Genomic DNA, 21,900 nt, shown 5'->3' on the forward strand with positions numbered 1-21,900 from the left:
GCCAAGGTGTGTGTGTGTGTCCAGGAGGTAGCAGAAGGCACCATCACATGAATATTACAGTAAAATGCCTAATGTTCTAAGGCCAGATTCTGCCCTTGGTTATACCTGTGCAACATCATGGAACTTAGTGGAGTTGGAGCAATAGCCACATCCGTCCTATACTTTACCAAGCTCAACGTGCCAAGCAGAGTGGAGGGGATGGAAGCTTTCCTCATCCGGCCATGGAGCAGCACGGCTCAGCTTCAAGGCTGCAATAGCATCCTCGGCCTGCAAAGTGGATGCACTAGCCCTGCTCCCACTCCACCCCCATCTGCCACGTCCAGATAGACGCGGAGTATCCTCAGTTCCCATTATACCTAATTCTGCTCCCCGCTCTCTACACAGACCACACGGTAGGTATGTCTGCGGGTTGTAGAGTACACACACTGCACACCTAGCTAACATGGGTATAAGCAGCAGTGTAGATGGTGAGGCACGGCTTAGGGGAACAGAGTAGAGGGCCCTATGTGACGCTGGCAGACCAGGTGCCAGCTCTTTGAAAGGCTTTAGGCCTCAGCCAAGCACTGACAAATTCATTGCTGGAAACCAGTCTGTTTCACCTGTGTGGCAGTATAGTTAAGATGGGTATTGGACTTATAACAACGTGTTTAGTCTTTATGAAATGTTTGTGAGTTGCTGCATGCATTAATTTCATTTATTTCTTTATCACCTGCCGTCAGGTAATATTTAAGTTTTTGCTTTGTAACTGTAAAAAATGTTTGCTCTAAAACTGTGAACTCAGTCAGAAGGGATGTCTGCTGCCCATCAAAAAGGCCTATCAAAACTAAATGAGCCATTGTGGGACATCACAATACAGACTTTGTTAATTGCCCCTGGACACCTATGAAGAAACTACATGCAAAAGGGCTCATCCCATCAGCCTCAATTCTGGAAAAAGAAAAGAAAAATATCTAAGAGGAAATGTTTTCTTTTTTTTTTTTTGCTGTTTGGACTCTCACAGGGCTGGAGCTATGAAACAGAAGCAGAGATCCAAGGATGAAACTGGATTAGCCCTAAAAGACATTAAACTCTTATAGATTTCTACAACTCTGTCACCTTTTGGAACCATAGACTGTAACTCAGTTGTGTATATATGTTGCCTGCTTTAACCTTGTAATAAGTCTCTCATTTGTCTTAGTTAATAAATCCTTAGATAGTTTACTATAGGACTGGCTACAAGTGTTGTCTTTGGTGTGAGATCTAAGGAGCAAATTGATCTGGGGTAAGTGACTGATCCTTTGGGACTGAGAGTAATCTAAATATTGTTGTGATTTTTGGTAAAGTCACCATCTATCACTAAACTCAGCTTGCCTGGGTGGCAGACGAAACTGGAATGCCCAAGGGGACTGTTTGTGACTCCCTGGTAAGACTGGTATAGTGCTTCAGGAGTTCACACTTGCTACTAGGTTGGTGAAATCTAATTATAGAACATACAATCAGTTTGGAGTCTCTGCCCTGCTTCTTGACAGTCTGCTCTGAGGTCGGCACTCCTGGTTGTGAGCCATTCCAGACAGCGTGACACCCGACACACCTGAATGCTACGCATGGATGGCGAGTGGAGCCCCCCTTTGGGGAGGCTAGCCCCTGGCCTCTTCCACCCACACCCCTTGCTCCTGGGCCAGAGCCCTGAGCACCCTACCCCGCGGCCGGAGCCCCAGGTTGAATGAAGCACTGAACGCCCTCCACCTGCCCGGAGGAGCCCTGAGCCCCCCACACTTGCCTGGAGGAACCCCGAGCCCCCCATCACCACCTGCCCGGAGGAGCCCTGAGCCCCCCACACTTGCCTGGAGGAACCCCGAGCCCCCCCATCACCACCTGCCCGGAGGAGCCCCAGGCCAGCCGCAGCCACGCTTCCCCTCCCCAGACCCTAAGCTGCCCAGAAAAAGCCACAGCATCTCTTCCCGAAGAGTCCTGCACTTAGGAAGGAAGAATCCCATGCACTGCTACAGGCTGGGACCGACAGACTAAGCAGGAGTTCTGCAGAAAAGGACCTGGGGATTACAGTGGACGAGAAGCTGGATATGAGTCAGCAGTGTGCCCTTGTTGCCAAGAAGACCAATGGCATATTGGGCTGTATTAGTAGGAGCACTGCCAGCAGATTGAGAGAAGTGATTATTCCCCTCTATTCGGCACTGGTGAAGCCACACCTGGAGTATTGTGTCCAGTTTTGGTCCCCCCACTACAGAAGGGATGTGGACAAATTGGAGAGAGTCCAGCGGAGGGCAACAAAAATGATTAGGGGGCTGGAGCACATGACTTATGAGGAGAGGCTGAGGGAACTGAGGTTGTTTAGTCTGCAGAAGAGAAGAGTGAGGAGGGATTTGATAGCAGCCTTCAACTACCTGAAGGGGGGTTCCAAAGAGGATGGAGCTCGGCCGTTCTCAGTGGTGGCAGATGACAGAACAAGAAGCAATGGTCTCAAGTTGCAGTGGGGGAGGTCTAGGTTGGATATTAGGAAACACTATTTCACTAGAAGGGTGGTGAAGCACTGGAATGGGTTGCCTAGGGAGGTGGTGGAATCTCCATCCTTAAAAACCTCTAAGGCCTGGCTTGTTAAAGCCCTGGCTGGGATGATTTAGTTGGGGTTGGCCCTGCTTTGAGCAGGGGGTTGGACTAGATGACCTCCTGAAGTCTCTTCCAACCCTAATCTTCTATGATTCTATGAAGAAGAACCTGAGCTTTTGATATTTCCCGTGCAGGTTCCGGGGTGGCTGAGGAGGCAGTATCTGCTACTCAGCTTCCTGGATTCATCGGTAATCTCTCTGGAGTCCAGGGAGATTACTGATGAACCCAGGAAGCTGAATAGCACATACTGCCTCCTCCGCAGCCCCAGGACCTGCATGGGGCATAATAAAGCAAAAAGTTCCCCTGTCAAACCTGCCAGTGGGTGGCCAGCAGCAGCAGCAGCGCCAGGAGAAGCAGAACCTGCCCTGGTCTATTATACCCACCGACATGACGCTACGGTATTTACCCTGCATAGCCCTCTACATGCTCAAGCAGTGCCTTCCACATCTGCATTGCTATTTTTAGCAGCATAGTGTCCCACTGCCTCTCTGCTGCTGGAGCCTTTCCCCAATGCAGTGAAAGGCTCCAGCAGCAGGGAAAGATTCCTGCAATGCCAGCGGAGAGCTGCCGGAGCCTTCCCCCGCCATCTCCCTTTCTGCTGCAGCCTTTCCCTGCCATGTGTAGCTACATACTGCAGTTACAAGGGTGAACACAGCCTGCTTTCACTGCGGCTCCTAGCGCCGGTACTCTCCATGCCACCATAAGTTTAGACAAGGCATAACATAGATTCTGAAATGTTGCAAATTACAGTAATGAGTGTGGTATAACCCCGCCTCCCATAGATTAGATAATGGCAAAATTCCCATTGGCTTTAATGGCATCAGAATTACGCCCCAATTGCTCCAAGGGGAGATAAGTGCACTCAGCACATCTTGGGGGCTCAGTAACACCTTGAACAATTGGGCCCTAAAGGATCAGCCAGAAAACTGAAAAGGTTCCCATAAACCCCCAAGATCCAGACAGCACAACCACCTGCACCACCGTTTTTTCCTTTTCAGTTCCTACAGACATTTTTTTTTAATGGCTGTGACCTAAACGCTCACAGAAGTATCTTGAACAACTGCCCAAAAGGAAGAGATTTAGGGCGCAGTAAAGTACAATGGCATGAAAAAGATTTATATCTTTTGCTGTAGCAGAATAAAAACCAATAGTTCAAAGCAGATTGCTTCAGTGCTACAAATCTTGACTACTGGACCATTATAACTTTTCTGCTTCTAGTCACGGCTCATATCGGATGCTCCAGAGAAACTCAGAATGTACCTGGCCAAAGTTTTCAAACTAGGTGCCTTCAGTTAGGCTCTTAAATGCATATTTAGGCACCTACATTAATTAACATTAACCTACTGGCAGCCATGGAAGCATGTCAGTAAACTATGTCATGAATGCATGTGATCATGTCTCTCTCTAGTGGTTGGATCCAGTAACTACAAAAGCCTACTACTACTAACTCAAAGCTAAAGGAGTTTTCCTGCAACTTGAGCAGTGAAGGTCTCCGGTTCATCCCTTCCAACAACAGGGTGCATATGTAATAGCTGTGGTTTGTTACACCGAGCACCTGCAGGTCCCACTGACTTCAACCAGCGCTGTGAGCACACAGCACCTCTGAAAATCAGAAAACTTGTTTAGATGCCTTAAAATGGATTTAGTTGCCTAACTTGAAATTCCCATGTTTGAGAATGTTAACCCATGTCAATTCTGTAACGATGGCTGCAAAGGGAAATTTGTGTCCTGGCTCCTGCAGTGAACAGTTTTCACCCCGTATCATGAGATTTAATTACTTTTATGCACGCATGAGTAAATACAGAACTGAGCCCCTTTTAAACTCCAGCTCTGCAATCAGTTCTTTCAAGCAATACCTCTGGGAAGTTGCAATTGGGCAGGGAACTGCCACAGAATCCCTGCCAGTTGCCCAGGCTGTAACTGAAAGATGAGTTGCTGATATGGCATATGTCCACCTGGTCGGGAGTGATGTTATATTCTGTAGCCACACAGCTGACAAGATCCACAGTGCTGCACATGAACTGGAGAAAATAAAGAGTGTGACAAGAACCAAAGGCACGGGTAAGAAGAAAAACCAGCAACCAATCCACTTTAAAAATGCTCTTGAAAACGACAGAATTAAACATCGGGTGACACAAGATATATATTCAGTGCCCCAGTTTCCATAATAAGTTTGCTTATCTATGCAAATCACTGTTATATTTATACTTGGTAGCAACTAATGTATTGACAAAGGGGATATGGTGATAATTTCTCATAGCTAGCAATCTATCACTAAGACTACTGCAGCGGGGGGGCTTCTACAGCAAAGGCTATTGGACCAAGACAAAACCCACTGTGGCAGACTTGCTACAAAATGCCGAGAAACCAGCAGAATACTGGTTCCTAAGAGTACCGAGTACTATTTCATGACCACTCGATTAAGCAACGAGTTTGTATCAGACTTGGTTAACGTTGTTATAAAATGGTTAGCAATGGCAACGGCCAGACACTCCAGGCTGTTGAGTAGAATGCCCATGAATAAGGGTCCAATTCTTAAAGGTGCTGAGCACCTTTAATCTACACCTGCTTCTTTATAGTTACATTATTGGGGCCCAATCCTACAAGGTGCTTGAAAGATCAGGCCCTAACACTGTAACCATAATAATACTTTGCACTTCCCTAGTGCCTTCTACCCAAGAAACTAAAAGTGCTCTACAATGTTTATCTCCATCTTACAGATGGGGAAACAGTGGCATAGAGCGGCTTCCAGCCTGATTTAAGAGGTGCTGAGGACCTGCTATTTTCATTGAAATCAATGAGATCTGTGGTAGATCAGCACTTTTAAAAGTTAAGCCATAACTGATGTACCGGAAGACTATAGCAGTGCCAGCAATAGAGGCCAAATCCAACACACTGCCCAGTGCTTTAATCACAGGATCATCCTTTTTCTCTTAAAAATCCCCCAGATTTATGTAGCATACAGAATATTTAGTTTCATGTTTAAAATAAATTTAGCTAACAAGTTAAAAATTAAAAATAGTAGGCTATCAAGAACATTCAATCTTTCTCTTTGCATCTGAAATTAGCCGCAGCGTCTGGATGCAAAGAAATCCAAATGTTTCACTTAAAATGCAGTCTTTCCAATCTGATTACAGTCAGTGTGAAATTCAACGTTGTGCAAAGGCCAACACAAAGCCTAGGCAGCACGTAAGTCCCACTCAAACTAGAGCTTTTGTGGGGTCTGAGTGACACATAAGCCTTGGCCTGGCCCTTTGTATAGGGGTAAACTTCGCTCCTGGTTTATACAGCTACCAAGAGAAATAGAACAGTCAGAAAAATGGATGTGCAACAAAAGCAAAACCAGAGTCAGCAATGCAGGCAGTTTGGAAGGCATTTAGATGACTCCCATTTCACTTCTGGGGTGGAAAGGCTGCCCTCAGATATAGCAACAGCAACATCTGACATTAATTCAGATGACTGCAATGATTATGCGTCTGGTATGCATGCCTGAAAAGATCAATAATAAAACACAGTAAAGAAATGGATTAAAAACCATGTACCATGTTGACAAATGCTGACAGAAAAACCAGTATAATGGCGAAGACCCCAACTAAGGTGCTATTGGTCCTGGATTGAACAATCTTCCTTGTGAGACTCTGGAGTGGAGCTGGGAAAAGCTGGACATGAAATAAAGAGTAAATAAAATACATAAGACATGGATATTTATAAATGTTGTAATGTTAAGAGTAACCTACATCCCTACATATAAATGGTAGTGCTTGTGCTGGATGGGGTCAAAGAAGGGTGACAAGGACTTGTCTTCTTGCATGTGTTTTTTGGGAGGTGGAGGCAGACAATAAAGTGACAGCAATACAGTCTGGCAGACTTGTCAAATCTAGTTGTTTCTTCCCAATGGAAACGATGTCTTCTGAGCCAAGATGACATGGCGTGCAAAACTGTGTATCCCGTCATGGTGGATGGAAAGTTAACCACAAGTCATCTTTAACTGCCAGGATCTAGAGGTCATGGATTGAAAAAAAGAGGGCTGCAAAATCTCTGGTGTATTCGTCAATGCAATCATGGATTCATACCTCACTTTCATTCAAGGAAATTAAGCAGTACCGTTTTAAGGACACATTGCTAATAGCTTGCGACCTCATCATATTATCTACTCTATCCTCCTGGCCAGGCACTTGGTTATCAAACTCTCTTGTCGTGATTACGCTACTGGGCGTTCTTTTCCATCTTATGCTGAAATAAATTTGTTAGTCTCTAAGGTGCCACAAGTACTCCTGTTCTTTTTGCGGATACAGACTAACACGGCTGCTACTTTGTAATCTTCCATCTAGATTAACCTTCTCCATAAGCACTGTCCTACTAACAGGGCATCTTTAGAACACTTGGCTCCCAGATGTCTCACTCTATTCAGGGTGGAAATACAGTGAATGGTGATAATCCCTAGGAATCCAAGCGTAGGCTTGCCCGGTCACCCATCTTATTGAAAAGCAATATTGCAACAGGTCTTCTTTCCAGCATGAAGCATTGTCTCAGCTATGGCAAGTCCCACTGTGGGTAGGATAATTTTGGGGTGGGGGGGTTGTTGGTTTTTTTTAACCTTTCCCTTCTTTTATATCCCCCTTTTCTGATCCCATTCCCACCTCCATTTCTCTGCTCTATCACAGTACAGAGCATACAGCTACAGAGGAGCAAAGAGGCTCCTCTAGAACTAGACATTAGCAGATGTCTGAGAACTGTTCACATTCCCCACAGCCTGTGAGCATGACCTCTATGATGCTCCCCAGCATCTGCACTCAAGGGAAAGAAGGGCTAACACAAGACTTCTGCTGCTGCTCCAGATCTCCTCTCTCTGTTACTGCGCTGTTGTACCAGCAAAGCCACTAGACTAGAGGGTATTTTTAGAGACACTAGACGCTAGTAGCACAATGACACCGCACTGCAATTTATCTATGACTAATGCTTCTATTAAAAGTCCTGCTTTTCCCTTTTAGCCTCATTCTTACATTTTCAGAGGTGCAACATTTTGCCAGTGTACTGCTTCCCACATAGCAAACCTACAACATAATTATTAGCTGGTGACTATTACAAAGGGGGAGAGAATCAGCAATGCTGCAAACCATTTTAAAATGCTGACTTCACCAGCTTCCGGCACAAAACTGTTTCTCTATCTCCTGGGGGGACAGGGTGTGTGTCTGTGTGGACTGGGAGGGCTTGGCGTTCTGACACATTCACACCGAATGACTAAATCCCGGAAAAGGTTACAAATTATTCAGATTCTTGTAATGTTCTTGGAATTAATTGTTTTTAAAGTATTCTCTTTGGAACTAAAAACTGTTAATATAGCAATTCTTGCCATCTAGAGATGAGCCAGTGTCAAAAGACTTCCTGTCCGCACCACCCAGCTGCTCCTACAACAGAATTAGGGCTCGTCTACACTTGAAATGCTACAGCAGCCCTGCAGCTGCACCGCTGTAGCGCTTCAGTATAGACGCTACCTATGCCAATGGGAGAGGTTCTCCCATCGGATTAGGTAATCCACCTTTCCCAAGAGGCAGTAGCTAGGTCAACAAAAGAATTCTTGCATTGATCTAGCGCTGTCTAGGCTGGAGTTTAGGTCCAAACAGCTCCGTGTCTCAGGGGTGTGGGAATTTTCATACTCCTGAGAGATGTAGCGATGCCCAGGTAAGTTCCCAGTGTCGACCAGCCCTTAGGCAAGCAGGAAGGTAAGCCCACATGCCTAAGTCTAAAGAGGTATTGCAACAGATGTCTGTATTTTCAACAGTCAATGGAATTTTGGCTCCTAAATGCCTTTTGAAAATGAGATTTAGGCTCCTAAATCACTTAGATGTTGAAATACCTAAACATCTTTAAAAATCTGGGCCACCAGGTGCCTTAACTCAAGCTTTAGATACATTTGTGTTCCGCTCTAGACATCTCTGGTTCAATCGTTGGTGTGCTGGCATGTAATTTTGATTTCTATTTTTTTTTTAAATAAATCCAGACCCCAAAAGAGTTGACTTTTGACTCTTCATTGTATGTGTAGCTTTTGTTTTGAACTGGAAGGGAACATCACCACTTTATAGGTATCTTAATAATTAGCAGCCAGAAGACTTATAAGTAAGCAACTGTCCAATGTCTTTAGCTTGAAAGCTTTGCTACCACCACAATTAGGACCTCTGTCCTGAAATTTCAGTTCATCTGTAAGATTTGACAGTTTTGTCAAGGAGTTAAATTAACTTTAAACTCAAACATTCAGATCTTGCACCAACAATCAGTCAGTCAATCATCCATTACAAGCTCTCTGAAATGGCTACTTGCCCCACACGCTTTTCAGAAGTGTGGTTCCTGGATAATGTGGCATGCAAAACCTCATCACAGAGGACTATATCATTTTTTGATCTGTTGATGCAATACCAACTGATATTAATGGGAGCTGTATATGCAGATCAAACATACAAAATGGCCCTTAAACTATAGTGGTCATGATAACACTGAGAAAATTGTCACTAAATGTAATTTATGGCATCTCTTTACACTCACACCCTCTTTAGAAACACCTCTAATGCACATCTAAGCCCCACAGACCAGACTCTCCTCTCACACCAGTTATACACTGGTGTAATTCCATTGACTTCAGAGAAGCTATTCCTGATTTACACCACTATTTGGTGAAAGACGAGTCGGACACCATGAGTTCTACTCTAGCAGCTAGACTTCTAATGAGGGTGCTTTTTTTTGGATTAAACTGAGTTTCAATATTCAGCTACAATCAGCAGATGTGAGTTTTTAAAAAGTTAAATTGGAAAAAGGCAGCCACATCTGCAAAATCCATTTCTGAGAAAAGAGAAGGAAAATCATGAAGGGAGAAACAAGGGAATTAAGAGCCGCGGAGTGGATTTCCCATGTTCTCTATTGCAGGAGCTGCTATACAATAATGCCGTAGCAACTAATTTTTTTAATAAGTAGAACAGAATAATAATTAGCACTTCAAAGTGCTGTACAAACACTAAATAATTTATCCTTACAACACCTCTTTAAAGGACTCCAGATAAGCATTATTCTCATTTGACAGATAGGGAAACTAAGATGATGCAAGGAGTTATCCCAAGAATGAATATGGCTTGCAAAGGTGAAGGGACTTGCTCACATCTGTTCAGGAAACAGTGGCAGAGCCTGGATTAGAACTCAGTAGTTCTTCCTAGCCTCCAGTCTTGTTCTCAGAGCACAAGACTATAATGCCTGCAGTCCACCCTATATAGGATTGACCTCTAACCAGTCCTGAGAAAATGAGCAAGATCTTTTGGTAATGATAATCAAACAAACTAAACTCCATTAACAAACATGCTTTCCTGGTACAAATATTGGTTCTCATTACTCTGTACATTGGGGAACAGATTGTGTCAACAAACAAGTACATCCTGGAAAAAATGGAAGAGAAAAACAATGAGCAAAGCTGCCCAATGGATACATGATATTGTAATGCCATAGAAATATAGCACCTCTGAGGCAATTATTCTTTACAAACAATAATGAATTTAGTTCCTAACATACGCCATAAGCTAGATAATTACTATCCCCATTTTACAGATGAAGAAACTGAGGCACAGAGAGGTTGCAACTTGGTTGAGATCTGTGACAGAACTAGGAATACAACCTAGATCTCCTAACATTCCCATCCTGTGTGCTAGCCACTGGACAATGTTTCCTTTGCAAAAGCCTCTATAGAGCAGCAGTCTATTAAAAGTAGCAAAACAAACACGTAAGCATAGTTCAAACTATGGTTATTGCTTGTTTGAACTAGTAAATGCGATTCATTTTCTGTTTAAAATGGTATCTAAATGTAGAACAGCAGAGCAAATGTGACGAACACACACACACGTATAGGAGGGGCTGAAAATAGGGACATGATTCATTTGGTAAATAAAGGTGCTGATATGGGAACTTGGGGCCAGATACCATTAGCCTGATCAGGCTCCCAAAATCCAAGTGTCAAGGAAAATTAGCATAGGGAAAAAATAGTCAGATGGATTTCCCCATTATTTAATTCACTCTAGTTTAAAATGCACAAAAGGCATTGAAAGCAATAGGTGAAATCCTATCTTCAGATGTCCAGCTTTGAAGTACCAACAGCTAGAGCCACTGTCAGATGCAGGACACCAACAGGATTATATAGTAAGTGTGTCATAACTAAGGCTATGTTTTAGTCACGGGTATTTTCAGTAAAAGGCATGGACAGGTCACGGGCAGGAAACAAAAATTCATGGCCCGTGACCTGTCCATGACTTTTACTATATACCCCTAATTAAACTTGGGCTGGGGGGCAGCCCAGGACCCCTGCTGGTGCTGGGGTCCTGGGGAGGGGCTGGGAAGGAAGGGAGGGTGGGCTGTGGTGCATGGCCGGGACCCCCGCGTTGCTGGTGCTGGGGCGGGGATTGCCAGGGCTCGCAGGCTCCCTACCGGGCTCCACATGTCCCCACAGTTCCGGCCAGAGGGGCTCCAAATCGCTGTTCCCACCGCAAGTGCCAGCTCTTCAGGCAAAGCTCCCATTGGCCGTGGGAGCTGTGGGGGAGAGCCTGTGGGCACGGGTAGCGCGCGGAGTCCCCTGGCCCCTCCTCCGCCTATGCCAGTGGGAGCTGGGGAGCCCCCAACCCTGAGGTAAGTGCCCCCTTTATCCCCCAACCCCTAGCCCCCTCCCACACCCCAAACTGGACAGCCCCTGAGCCAGCACCGGCCGCTGCAGAAATCACGGAGGTCACGGAATCCGTGACCTCCGTGACAGACACACAGCCTTAGTCATAATCATCATGGCAGGAGAAAGTTTCGGAAAACGCACACTGAGCCGAGTCCTGTCCTGATTACACCCTGTGCATCAATGTTGTTGCCCAGGAGAAGTCAGGACAGGACTCACCTTACAGCATTCAGAAATCTACCACCCAAGGGGCCAGGAAAGAGGCACTGCTTTCTACAAGGAATGTCACATGTAAAAACCAAACCTACAGGAAGGTGGGCACATTTAATTCTATTGAGTCCAGTGGAGTTATACTGGGGAGGACCCATGACCTCCATTCACAGGCCTGTTGAAAACAGAAAACACACAAACTAAAATGATAATCTACAAGGAGAGAGAAAAACAACAACAAAACCACAACCACCAGAGAAAGGAGAGTAATTCTTCTGCTTTCTGTCTTTTTCAACATATACTCTGGACATGGAAAATTGTTTGACAGTCAGGATGTAATTAGTGCTGTATGCTGCAAAATAAATAACAAATTCTCTAAATCCTGAACTTCCAATCTGGAATAACATAATTTTGGTCATTCTGTAATACATTAAGATGTCTGAAGTTGAAGTCAATAATGCCAGGCAATTCAGGGCTGTAAATCCATTTGTTTGGTTTATTATTTAGTGTTTTATCAGCCTATAAAACCAACGTACAGTTTTCAATTCACTAAATGTTTCCAAAAGGAAAGATCACAAACAAGAAAATATGCTTTTAAATTTTCTGGCCACTTTGGGAGGGAAAAGCCAAGAAATGGGTATGTGAAAGTTAGTATATAAGTTGTGATTTCCAGATCAAATTAACTCAGGAAGATGTAGCTTGTTCTCTGTCTCACATTCATGTCCAGCAATGTCTAAGAAGTTGAATTCCAGAGCAGGGAGTGCAGTATAATTTATGGGTTCTCAGAAGAAATGTGAAGTTTTTAAATCAGTAGCAAAACAGATGTCAGTCAGCAGTGTATTTAAGAAGAGATAGTGGTTCCCATGGCCTTGCAGAAACTAGATTTTAATGGGAAGACACCATCGGACCTCAGTTGCCAAGTCTTCTCAGAATAGCAAAGTGAGGAGCGAGAAGTGTTCTCCGTTTATTGCAGCTGAAGGAACTTGGAAATCTACGTTGGCTAGACTGGCAATTCCAGGATCAACTCCCATGGAGAATTTTATAGTGGGAGATAATGACAGCAAAAAATAAAACAAAATCAAGTTGTCCTGAAAGCGCCTGCTAGCAATCGTCAATGCCAGATATAGAGAGGACAAAAAAAGGAAAAGGAAATCTTAGATGGAAACTGTAAAAAGATAAGATGGGGGGAAAAGGGGACCATTTACCATCTAATAGTAGTGCAAATAGACATAAATTATGCTTGGGCTCCATCAGTTTGATATTCCAAGCTGGAATGCCAAAATGCTGGTTTTCCCACACTTCCTGTACGGAACTGATGGCACCTAACACACACGCCCTCCCATTCTGAGTCCAGGCACAGAAAAAAACATTAGTCCTGCTATCAAAATGAATCTGACCCAATAGAGAAGCCCTAAAGTGAGCTAGGGAGCTTTATATCTTAACACAAAACCCCCAGACTACATCTATCTGTCCAATTAGTTATATAGCCCTCAACACAACAGCAGCTGACTGCCTTTTCCTCACATACTTTGACAACAAGCTGGTATTCTAGCAAAAATCAAACAAATATTAGGGGTGAAAAAAGAGAAGATGGTTAATTAGTTGCTGTTTGTACAATGCTTTGAAAATGTAAAGTGCCACATATGTGCTTAGATTAGCAGCAGTATTTTGATTAGAGAATAGGACAGACACGAGAGATCGTTTCTTATCTGCATTATGAATCCCGCCACCAATCTACTCTCAGCACTAATGTCCTCTATAATGACCTGCAGTGATGCACTGGTATTCAACCACCTGGTGTTCGATTGTTTTACTCATCTTTCTTAGGGACAGAGTAATTCATTAGTACTGATAATCTTGCTGTAAAACAGGTGCAGTGCTCCCGTAACAACCACTACACTGACTGGATTCTTGAGTCACTATCAGATTGTATGTACTGTACCCTTCTCAAGAACCAGAGACTTGGCCTGGAGGATGGAGGTTGCTTTGGTTGGTATTTAGGTGGCACTGCCCAGGACCGGCTACAGGGTTTTTGCCGCCCCAAGCGGCAGAAAAAAAAAAAAAAAAAAGCTGCGATCGCAATTGCGATCGGCGGCACTCCGGCGGCAGCTCCACTGCGCCGCTTTCTTCTTCGACGGGAATTCGGCAGCAGGTGCTTCCCTCCGAGAGGGACCCGCCGCCGAATTGCCGCCGAACAGCCCGACGTGCCACCCCTTCCCCTTGGCCGCCCCAAGCACCTGCTTGCTGGGCTGGTGCCTGGAGCCGGCCCTGGCACTGCCACACACAAGGCCTTGACAACTCCACAGCAACTCCTGCTCCTCTTCAACATTCCCACCATTGGTTTCACCACCACTTCTCTCAGGATAACAAAAGCTCCAGCACATTTCTCCAGCTGGTGGTCAGAGAATACACAACAGAATCCTCTTTTGGGATGGACAAACTAGTCAAGTAATAAAAACTGACCTGAACATTCACCCCTTAATCTTTCAGTAATTGACCACTAAAAGCTGCTGACATCAAAAGTCCACCGCTGCTATGTGACATCTTTTCACTGTAGACACTGACAAGACCATCTTTGCAAGAGGGGTGTAGGCTGCCAACAGCCAGCCCAGAACCCATTAGTTATGTTTATAATCTGGTGCACTAATCAGGGAGGCTTTTGTGCATCTGAGCACTAAATGGTGGAGAAATCAAAAATTCACTGGTGCTGAGAAACCATATGCTTGGGCTTCTCTTTAATAAAACCAGCCACCAGGAACTGTTCAGTAGATCTTTCACAGGGCAGCCTCTCATGTCATACCCTCTGGTGGCCCCCTCAGATCCATAAAAGGAAGGAAGAAGTGGGAAAAACAGCATCCAGACCCACTCATTCTCTGTGAGTTCTATGGGGTAGGATACACCTCGCTGTGTTTTGCAGAGTATGGTGCACCTCTGTAATGTTATGCATATAGTGATAAACAACCACTTCTTAGAAAAACCAGGCAGCTCACAGGAACTTCCTCGTTTCTGCCCTCACTGGCTTGCCTTTTTGTGTTTGTCCACCTGCATTCCCAGGGGGCATGTGTGGTTTTGTAGCCCAGGCTGATCTTCTGAGGGAGGGACATCGTAAAAATAGCAGCTGCAGACATCATTAGACAGATCTCCTAAATGGGAACTGGGGAGGTCAAGGCACGGAAAACAAAACAGAACAGCCTTCCAGGGTCATGGAGACACAGAGAACTCCTTTGTGTATTATAAACTCATTCTTCATTCAGATCACTCATACAAAAAATCTTTGACATCCGAAAAGCTAGTGCTGCTGTCAGTATACGAAAATAATAGAAGCCCATACAAGCCAACAGGAGGAAAATATCCATGCCTGTTCAAGTCAGCCTTGTTTGGTGTCAGCCAGACTCAAATGCCACAAGCCTGGGCTCAGCAGAGCTGATGCTGCAACAACATTTGTCCTAGGACACGAGTCCAAAAAGAGCTGTGCATTGCAGCAACCAACCCCTCCAGCACAGGCTCTAGCTGGCTGGTGTTGTGATCGAGTGTTGCTGCCTGGTGCCATTAAGTCATCGTGTCGATCTATGTTGGGTTCACAAGACGCTTTCTGGATTGGCCCACACTGTATCATTAATCACAAAAGCATTGCGTACACAGTAATGACAATCAGAGATAGGCAGTGCAGGCTACGGGTTTAAAATGGAGACATATAAAGTTTAACAAGGCGCTCTGGGCACCATCTCCTGGGTCAGAGGGACCTGTGTGCCTGTTAAGATTGTTCTCTTGAGCTTGTAAACGGCATTGTCCACCGAGAAAGGATGACTGGCTCCAAATAGCATCAACAAGTGTGGTCAAAGAGAACAGCCCATTTCTGAGCAAGTTCCCTCCAAAGGGAACCTTTGGGAACTTGTTAGTGAGCTACCCTAAGTTCTGAGTTTTAACATAGCTTAGGGCCTTTGGAGTTTCACTGGGAATATTTCATAGCCCATATTAAAGGAAAAGCCAAAGTCTAACTTTTAACAATAAAATCTGCCCAGAGTGCCTTCCTTGGACCGGTACCACCAATAGCATCCAGAACTAAAGAGCTGCAGATATCAGGTAGTGGACTGTGTCAGGCAGATTTTTTTTCTAGGAAAAAAAAGTGTTATTGAGCTATTTCATTTTAGCCTGTTAGGGGCAGAGTTGCATCTGAGCCATGATGTGAGGTTCCCTGAAGTCTGGATCTGAACTTTCAGAGGCTTTCAAAATGGGAGAATCCACAAAACATCAGACACAACAGACCATCAGACCAAATACTCCAGCACCAACACACTGCCTTCCCAAAAGCAAAGAGGAAAGTTTTACTATGGAAGGCTGCAGGGCCGGCTCTGCCTTTTTGGCCGCCCCAAGCAAAAAAAAAAAACGGGGCGGCCAGAACGGCAAAGCAAAAAAAAAACCTGCGGCGCGGCCGGAGCGCAGATGCAGGGGGACCGGCTGTGGGGGGGGAGAGGGAGGGAGCGGGCGGGAGAGAGAGAGAAGGGGGCGGCCAGGGCTACAGCAGGGGCGCTGCCACACGGCCCCTCCCGCTGCGCCGCCTCCTGCCGCCTGCCGCAAGGGCTCCGCTCTGGTCGGCGGTGAGGGAAGGAAGAGGACTGCCATGCAGGGCGCTCTGGTTCTCCACGCCGCCGCCCCATACAGGGCGGCCGGAGCGGAACAAAATAAATAAATAAATAAAAAAAATAAAGCGGCCATGCCGCCCTAGGATTGGGCAGAATGCTGCCTCGAACAGTCTGCCGCCCCAAGCACCAGCTTGCTCAGCTGGTGCCTGGAGCCTGCCCTGGAAGGCTGAGCATACTTAACACTTGTTTTACAACCATCCTTCTTTGCTTATCAACCACCGGTTACAAAAAGGAGATCACTGACTGATTACTGCTTATGCTCATCTGAGACAGGCTGAGAAAGCTCTAAATGTTTCTGCTTTTATTTCTCTTCAAGACATATTTCCTTGATGCTACCCTTCTTCTGATTATCTGCCTACCAAACCAAGCATGTGCCACAGGGGACAATACACAGCCGGCTCTGCAGGAAGTTTAAGGGGAGGAAGCGCAGGGTCAGTGTTCTTGGTTCCACATTAGGAATTTTATTCTTTTAAAGTCAAAATGAGAGTGCCTGTAGGGGACTTCATAGATATGCAGATCCACAAGGAGAGCAGCTGATTACTTCTGACTGTGGAAAACTATGCCAATCCTAGCACAACATGACCTCAGCTCATTCTGTCTTATCTAAGGTTTCTTCTATAACCCTTATCATTGTAGTATGTAAGTGCATCTACCTATGGAGAATGGTGGGGAAAGGACAGCTGATGAAATACAAGGATGTTATATATTAGCTTAAGAAACAGACTGGTTATCCTAACAGGGTCAGCAAAGAAAAATCTCATTACTCACCTTTACGCAGGAGTAAATGACCGAAACAAACACCACTGTGGTCAGGATCAAAAAACTGGTCAGGTAAAAACCCAACATAAATGTAGAGCTGAAACCAGAAAGGGATTTTTAAAGATTTACACCATATAGAACAGTTACTGCTCTGCTTTTAGCCTTAGTACATCTGTACAAACTATAACATGTGGTATGGGCTTTCTCTCTGGCTAGGATGGCAGTAGGAGGTAGGAGATGCTTTGAATAAGGAGATTCCCTGTTCCCTTTAAATTGCTGGGGTGACAGCAGAGAGACTGAGAAATGTTTCATGTGCTAGAAGAGATGACAAAATAATTTGTTACAGTGGGCCACCCTCAGGCTGGCAATGGATACCAGATTCACTGGAAGAGAAACTTGCTGCGCTTTAGAATTGAGGCCGCTGCAGCCAAGTGCACATGAAATATGCAGGGGAGACATATTTCAAGTCACACTTATGAGTCCATCCCCATCCTTTCATTTGCATTCTCTGTGAAGGACTCAGAAACCTTGTATTGGCTAAGAAGGAAAATACAGAGAAATAGCCCATATCCAACAAGGTCATAAAGATGCCCAAGCCTAGCCTGATTTCTCATATAGAGAATCTCTGCTCTACCACTTTGGCTGTCCTCCCGCCTAAGCTCAGGAACAAAGACGGCTAAGAGGGCATCACAGCACTCATGAATAAAGCAGCAGTGCTGGGAGTCTGCATTGTGCCCCATCTCCTTCCACTCTTCCTTTCAGTGAAAACATGATTTCCAAGCCAGCTTTGTGGTACACATTTTTGTTTTGATTGTGCAATTATTCAATAACATTTTGAAAGTTTCTGGTCTCAGTACAAAAGAGACAGGTCCCCTCCCCCCCATCCCAACACTTTAAATTATCAGTGAGGTTATCTTGCACAGTGACATTAAGACCAAACACACCAAAGCCAGCTGGTTTCCATGTTCTTCCATGACAGAGGCAACTGTCTTTGCAAATTCATTGTTTGAGCCTTCAAGGCATTCATTAAGGCAATTCCTCTTTATTATCACAAATGATCATTGCTATTTTGTGTGAAGTTTCAGATTCTGCTGATATTTCATGAAAGCATTTGATGGCGACACACACATACACATGGCTGCAGCTGCTTGTTAATTGCTGTCATCAGTAAAGACAACAATCATGCAATTAAGAATATTAGAAAAATGAATAAAAAATGTGATGGAAATATATATCTGGTCCAAAGATGAATCATGAAGCTTTGTTTACTCTAGAAACCAAATCAGCCTACAAACATGCCAAGCTATCCACAGGATGGTGGAGAATTTAACAACTCCCATGCAATGTGGGTATTATCCTATTCTCACTACTACTTGCCTGCAATATTATATATATATATATATACACACACACCCTGCATATATAAATGCAATTAGCAGGAGTTTGTGTTTTGGGTTCTAATTTTGGGATGAATTTAATGGTTGTGAAAGCAAGGTGATTGATGGTGCTGGCAAATGAGTCCTCTTCTACATAGCTCAGCCAATGCACTTGACCACTGACCTCCAACTCCTCTGCTATTCTAGTCCTCTCCTAAGAAGATATTATCCATTTATACTATATTTCTGCTATGTGGACAAATGACCACTACAGACTGGTACAGAACCTTAGAACCACCAAATTCAGGTTCACTTGTAACCCAACTCAGATATGAGTTTGGGTCTCTGGAGATGGTATGTTATTATGGTAACCCACACCACTTCCAGTCAGTCTTGCCAGTTAGCTAGTATTAATATATATGGAAAAATAATGCGCATGTATTGATCTCTGGTTGTTATATGTTCTCCATTACTGGAGTATCTGAGCACCTCACAATCGGTAATGTATTTGTTCTCACAACACCCCTGTGAGATAGGGAAGTGGTGTTATACTCATTTTGCAGACAGGAAACTCATGTTGTTATACTCATAAGGCACAGAGTAAAATTTTCAAAAGCATCCAAGTCCCATTTTCAAAAGACTTGGGCATCTAGCATCCTAAATCTCATTGACTTTCCTATACGTGGGTTTCCATACTAGAAAAAGCATGCATGCAGATTTGGGCATGCACATAAATGCAGTTTGGGGTCTGAAATGTCAAGCCCAGTAGGTTTTGCCATACAGATTAGACTAGTTGACTATAAGGTCCAGTATCCTGCCTGTGGATTCTTTTGAGGAAAGCTAAAAGTGCTCAAGATTATGGGAGTCTCTAGAACACCTGGAAATAAAATTTCAAAACATCAAATATTTCTGCCCATAAGAGAAGACTGGCAGCATACAGCATATGCCACATCATAATGAAGCTGCTCCGATTTCCTTGTGTAATACAGAACAGAGAGAGCCAGCCAATAGGACGGCCAAGGGCCCAGACATTTTTTGTCAACCCTTTTAAAAAATGTTAAATTAGCTCTAATTAAATAGTCCGGTAGCTGCTTAGGGTATGTCTTCACTACTGGCCGGATCGGCGGGCAGCGATCGATCCAGCGGGGATTGATTTATCACGTCTAGACTAGACGCGATAAATCTATCCCCAAGCGCTCTCCCGTCGACTCCTGTACTCCAGCTCGGTGAGAGGAGCAGGCAGAGTCGACAGGGGAGCGGCAGCAGTCGACTTACCATAGTGAAGACTCTGCGGTAAGTAGATCTAAGTACGTCGATTTCAGCTACGTTATTCACGTAGCTGAAGTTGCGTAATTTAGATCAATCCTCCTCCCCCACCCCAGTGTAGACCTTGATGGGCATACCGAACCCCTTTAAAAGGGCTTCTCTCACAAAGGTATGAATTCAAGGCAGCAGTGTCAAGTCAGCTGATCTAAAGTGTAAACCTTTGCAGAACCTGGGCAAACATGAAAAGAACCGCTTTAGTGATTATTAAGCATGTATGAAGTGCAGGGATTGACCTAATTTCAGTTTTCAGCCTCTGATTTCCTTAAATGGATCTGTCTCTTTATACACTGTATTTCTGCTGCTGCTGTTCTGCTTTGTTGAGTCTATCATTCCTCGAGCAGTGGCAACCTTCCTTTTGCCTGGGGGGAGGAGAAAGAGTGACCTCAAACATCACATTGCTTCTGTGGCCCGGACAGACATTAATCTTGCTTTCTTAGATGGGAAGAAGATAAATTGGAGCATTTCTGACTCTTCAATTATATTATTCTTGAGATTAAAAGTGACCGAGTCTAAAATTATCTTAGGAGCACTTTCTATTTTTAGGTGCCCAATTCACGAGAAAGCATCGCTACTGAGCCAGTTATGGTCTCTGAAAAAACACAAGCACACTTAGTTTCTCATTTTTCAATAACAGAAATGAAAATTCTGAAGCATCGTCTTTTTTGAGAAGATCCTCTGGGCTAGGTTGTGCCATGAGGCACCCATCTGAGCACAGGGCCATGCATACGCTGCACCAGTCCAGAAGGCATTGTATCTCTGACACACCTACGAAGCACAATTCCTTCCCACTGCCTCTCTTGCCTGGCTGGGAGAGGGTGAATAAATGACTGCAGCCCTTGAAACGACGCTCTGCCCATTCTCTGACCTCCCCGCTCATTTGTTCATAGAGCAAGGCAGAGCTTTGCAACAGTATTCAGATCCAAGATCCAAGTAGGCTGAACAAGAGGATTGTGGTGGATTGCTTATTCCCCCGTCCTCCTCTGCTCAGCTTCATTCAACATAGACCCACTCTAGCCCTGTATTACAAAGACTTTACTGCCTCAGTAGACAATCCTTTCTATTCTAGTGATCTGGTTTTGTGTGGGATTATAAATATACTAAATCAAACTTCTCAAATGAGAGGTAAACGTTAAAGAAAATCATGCCGGCAAAATGAAAATCCTTGCATGCCAAGCATAATATACCATAACTAGAAATGAAGGCATACAATAAGCATTGTACATTACTTAGGCATGCATTACTTAAAGACCTTTGCTTCCTTTTGATGCACTGAAGCCTCAAGGACAGAGAAAAAATGCCAGAAAGCAGAAAAAGTGATAGAGAGCGACTCACTGGGGCACGATTGTGATTTGGACAAAGCAGATGAAGAGGAAGACGAGGGAGGCACAAGCCACATAGGCTCCAAATCTGTCGTCCACTTGCTTGGAGTACTGCGAGGAAGTAAACAGGCATTTATAAGCATAGGTAATACATATAACCACCCCGTACGCCCCACCAAACCCCTCATTCAGCACCCAGCACCCTCTGGGTTCCCCAAGAAGCACCACTTGCAGAACTACCACTTAGAGAAGTGTGAAAATTTCCCCTTACTTTAGCCTATATTTTGGGGCTCCCTCCCCCCCAAAAGATCTCAGGGCTCTGGAAAGGTCCTGTGCAGATGGGAAGAAGATTTATATTTCGTCCATTTCCTGATGTCTGTCAAAATAGATAAATCTGAAACAGAGGGCACAGCTGTGTATATACACATCTTCTTTGGGATCACTCACAAGGAGAATCTCTTTAAACTAAAATCTCTGGGGCATTACTTTGAGTGTATCCTCTTTGGGATCCACTTTTTGCTTTGTCTGTGTACAGGCTCTAGCACAATGGAGACCTGATCCCTGTTTGGGGTCTGTAAGCGCTGTTGCAGTACGAATAATAATAGAGACAGCTGGGAACTGTAGTCCAATTGGAGCAGGCCAGTGGATGCTCCAGAACAATTTGCCTGCCCTCCAGGGATCTGGGGACCTATCAAAGGCCAAGGTAGAATTGATGGATGCAACTTATATGATACAAAGACCTTCTGAGAAGGGTTTTCCCCCCCTTCACCTTTTCTTTGGAACAGAATCCAGTGCAACTTTTTGTTCATGCATTAAAAGGTAACGTGTCAACAAATCACTGCATTTCACCAGAAGTGAAAGATTATTGTGAAAACACCAATTTCTTGTTTGCCTCTTTCAAGCCTAGTGAGAAAACATTGTTTTTCGTGGTATCTGCCAGTGTTAAGAAACACTTGCACAGTTTTAGTTGGTTC

The 21,900-nt window shown here is 44.5% G+C and overlaps 1 protein-coding gene across 2 annotated transcripts in view; it reads right to left on the bottom strand.

Annotated features, from left to right (window-relative positions):
- The window catches only part of ADCY5 (adenylate cyclase 5), a 300,445-nt gene that overhangs the window by 16,953 nt on the left and 261,592 nt on the right, over positions 1-21,900 (bottom strand). For both annotated transcript variants that reach the window (XM_065413070.1, XM_065413069.1), the window contains exons 11-14: positions 20,940-21,037; positions 16,915-17,002; positions 6,147-6,263; positions 4,461-4,625 (exon numbers count right to left, since the gene is read on the bottom strand). In XM_065413070.1, the coding sequence (XP_065269142.1) occupies positions 4,461-4,625; positions 6,147-6,263; positions 16,915-17,002; positions 20,940-21,037 (468 nt within the window). The remainder of the gene's footprint in view (positions 1-4,460; positions 4,626-6,146; positions 6,264-16,914; positions 17,003-20,939; positions 21,038-21,900) is intronic.

This window comes from Emys orbicularis, chromosome 11, assembly GCF_028017835.1.
Source record: "Emys orbicularis isolate rEmyOrb1 chromosome 11, rEmyOrb1.hap1, whole genome shotgun sequence".
Lineage (NCBI taxonomy): Eukaryota > Metazoa > Chordata > Testudines > Emydidae > Emys > Emys orbicularis.